This window comes from Salvelinus namaycush, chromosome 38, assembly GCF_016432855.1.
Source record: "Salvelinus namaycush isolate Seneca chromosome 38, SaNama_1.0, whole genome shotgun sequence".
NCBI lineage: Eukaryota > Metazoa > Chordata > Actinopteri > Salmoniformes > Salmonidae > Salvelinus > Salvelinus namaycush.
Window position 1 is genome coordinate 4,425,988 of NC_052344.1, and position 2,307 is coordinate 4,428,294.

The window sequence follows — 2,307 nt, forward strand, 5'->3', positions numbered from 1 at the left end:
TCGTCTTCTCTGCTTCTAAATAACCTTCCACAGCAGCTGTTTACTAGAACATAAACATAGGAGGGGTTCTCAGCTACCTGCTTATTTCATTTCCTTCAACCTCCATGTTTGATGTTCAATCACAGAACCAAGGGAGTGATTGACAGTCCAACTTCTGCCTCAGAAGAGAGGGAAGGAGGAGGAGGAGAAACTGGAGGATGAAGAGAAAGAGAGCTGTACAATGGGAGCAAACCCAAATTGAGATCAATCAGTGGAGGAGTGGAAGGAAAAAAACAACCCAAGCCTTCATATAACGCAGTAGGGTTCCCTAGGTAACCTGGACTTTCTGCAGTAAAGGAGAGTGGTGCTGAAGCAGCGCCGGAGCTCCCTGTTGGAGAAGATGCAGATAAAGGGATTGACTCCCGCCTGGGCGAAGCTCATCCACACCGCCGCGGTCAGGTACCCCCCTGGGACCGCGGGGCCCCTGGCAAACACCCTCCAATAGCAGGCCACTAGGTATGGGCCCCACAGTGTGAGGAAGAAGAAGGTCATGATGTAGAACATCCTACTTATCCTCTTTTCAGTCTTAAACTCGTCCAGCACCAGCAGGCGTCGCCGGCCGGCTGCATTGCTGTTCTGCCTGATGCCCAGCAGGGTGGGCGGGGTGGGGCCCCTGCCAAACCCCGCCAGCCAGTTAGCTGCTGCCTGGCCGCTGGCCCCGGGACCATGGAAGGTCCAGTTCTGGCTGACAGCAGGCACGAACTGGACTGGTTTCATCTTCCGGCGGTCGTGGACGAAGAAGATTAGCTTGAGGTAGACAAGCTGGGTGGCCAGGAGGATCAGGGCGAGGAGCAGCATGAAGCCCAGGGAGTCGTTGGCTCTGAACGAGCGGTGCTGGAACGTACACTGGTCCTCCTCCCTGATGAAGGAGTACGTCCCTACGTCCAGCACCGGGGGAAAGGCCATGGCCACCGACAACGTCCACACCATGCAGATGACTGCCAAACACGTCCAGAAGGTGAGCCTCTTGGTGTAGAAGCGGTGGTGGGCTATGGCCAGGTAGCGTGTCACACTCACACAGAAGAGCATGAACGCTGTGTGAAAGCAGGACAGCACCCCCAGGAAGGCTATCACTTTGCAGGTAAGCGTGCCGTACGTCCAGGTGGAACCATTCTTGACAGAGGTGAAGACAAAGGGGAAGCAGATGGCGGAGCGCAGGATGTCCGAGGCGCACAGGTCCAGCAGGAAGTAGTACGGTGCGCGGTGCAGGCTCTTGTCTTTGACCAGTAGGATGGAGATCAGGAGGTTGCCAACGACGCCGACTCCAATGATAAAACCCAGGGACGTCAGTTTGAGAAACGTGGCGAGAGGAGAGACATTCTGCAAGATGTTGTGGTCCCCTGCATGGCTATAGTTCGCCATAGATGGAGGAGGGATCATAAAGATGTAGTAGCTTCAGCCAAGTATCATTATCTAGAGGCGGCAGGGGGAGGTGATAGATCCATTTGTTGTGCTTTGAAGCAGATTCCCGGCTTGTAAGCAGCCTCTCTTCTACGGCATCTTTTGTTCTTTTGTCTCATCACACCTAAAAATACCTGAAAAATACCAGCCACCGATCAGGATTCACTCATACTGTTTTTACATTGCATTGCACCCTCGAGCTTGTATCTGGGTGTATGATAAACTACCATTTCCCCTTTGTAATTTATTTTCCATTTTCAGTTGAATTGCTCATTGCATTTATAATGGTATGCAATCAGTGCAGAGCAGTGTCCTAGCTAGAATACTTAGTCTACAGATTAGCTTAATAAGACACAATCATTAATCCTGGTTACAATAATAGACTTTCTTTTATGGGCCGCCCTTTTAGAAATGACAGAACATTAGAGAAAATACAAGTAATGTTATGCTAAGACAACTATTTAAGTCACTATTAAAGGGCAATGCATATCTATCTTATGTCTGGTAGGAAAGGGGGTAAACAAAAGGGTTTCATTCGATGTTTGGTAATTTTATTATGTCGTAAAACGTGTTTAACATTATGCAGCAAGAAAGCTGTTGATCACACCCAAAGACCCTGCGGAATTGATCTGACCAGGGGATGCTTACAATAAACTCAGCATGTGCCTTCATGCTTTGTTGAAAATGAACGGATGGTGCATACAGAATTAAAAGCATCCATGTTTTTGTCTGATTAACGGTTGACTGGAATTACACGGTAGACGTTATAATAAGCTATTCACCTGATTAAGGCGGTTTATTGACTAGGGGCTTTTATCTATTTCCCAGCTCAGCTTTGATTTTAGGCGATAGACTATCGAATCTCAC

General features: G+C 48.9%; 1 protein-coding gene across 1 annotated transcript; it reads right to left on the reverse strand.

Annotated features, from left to right (window-relative positions):
• Positions 1-285: 285 nt before the first annotated feature.
• Positions 286-1,419, reverse strand: LOC120031739 (probable G protein-coupled receptor 85). Its single transcript, XM_038977528.1, has one exon. It carries the CDS (start codon positions 1,417-1,419, stop codon positions 286-288), a length of 1,134 nt encoding a protein of 377 aa, XP_038833456.1.
• Positions 1,420-2,307: the final 888 nt, after the last annotated feature.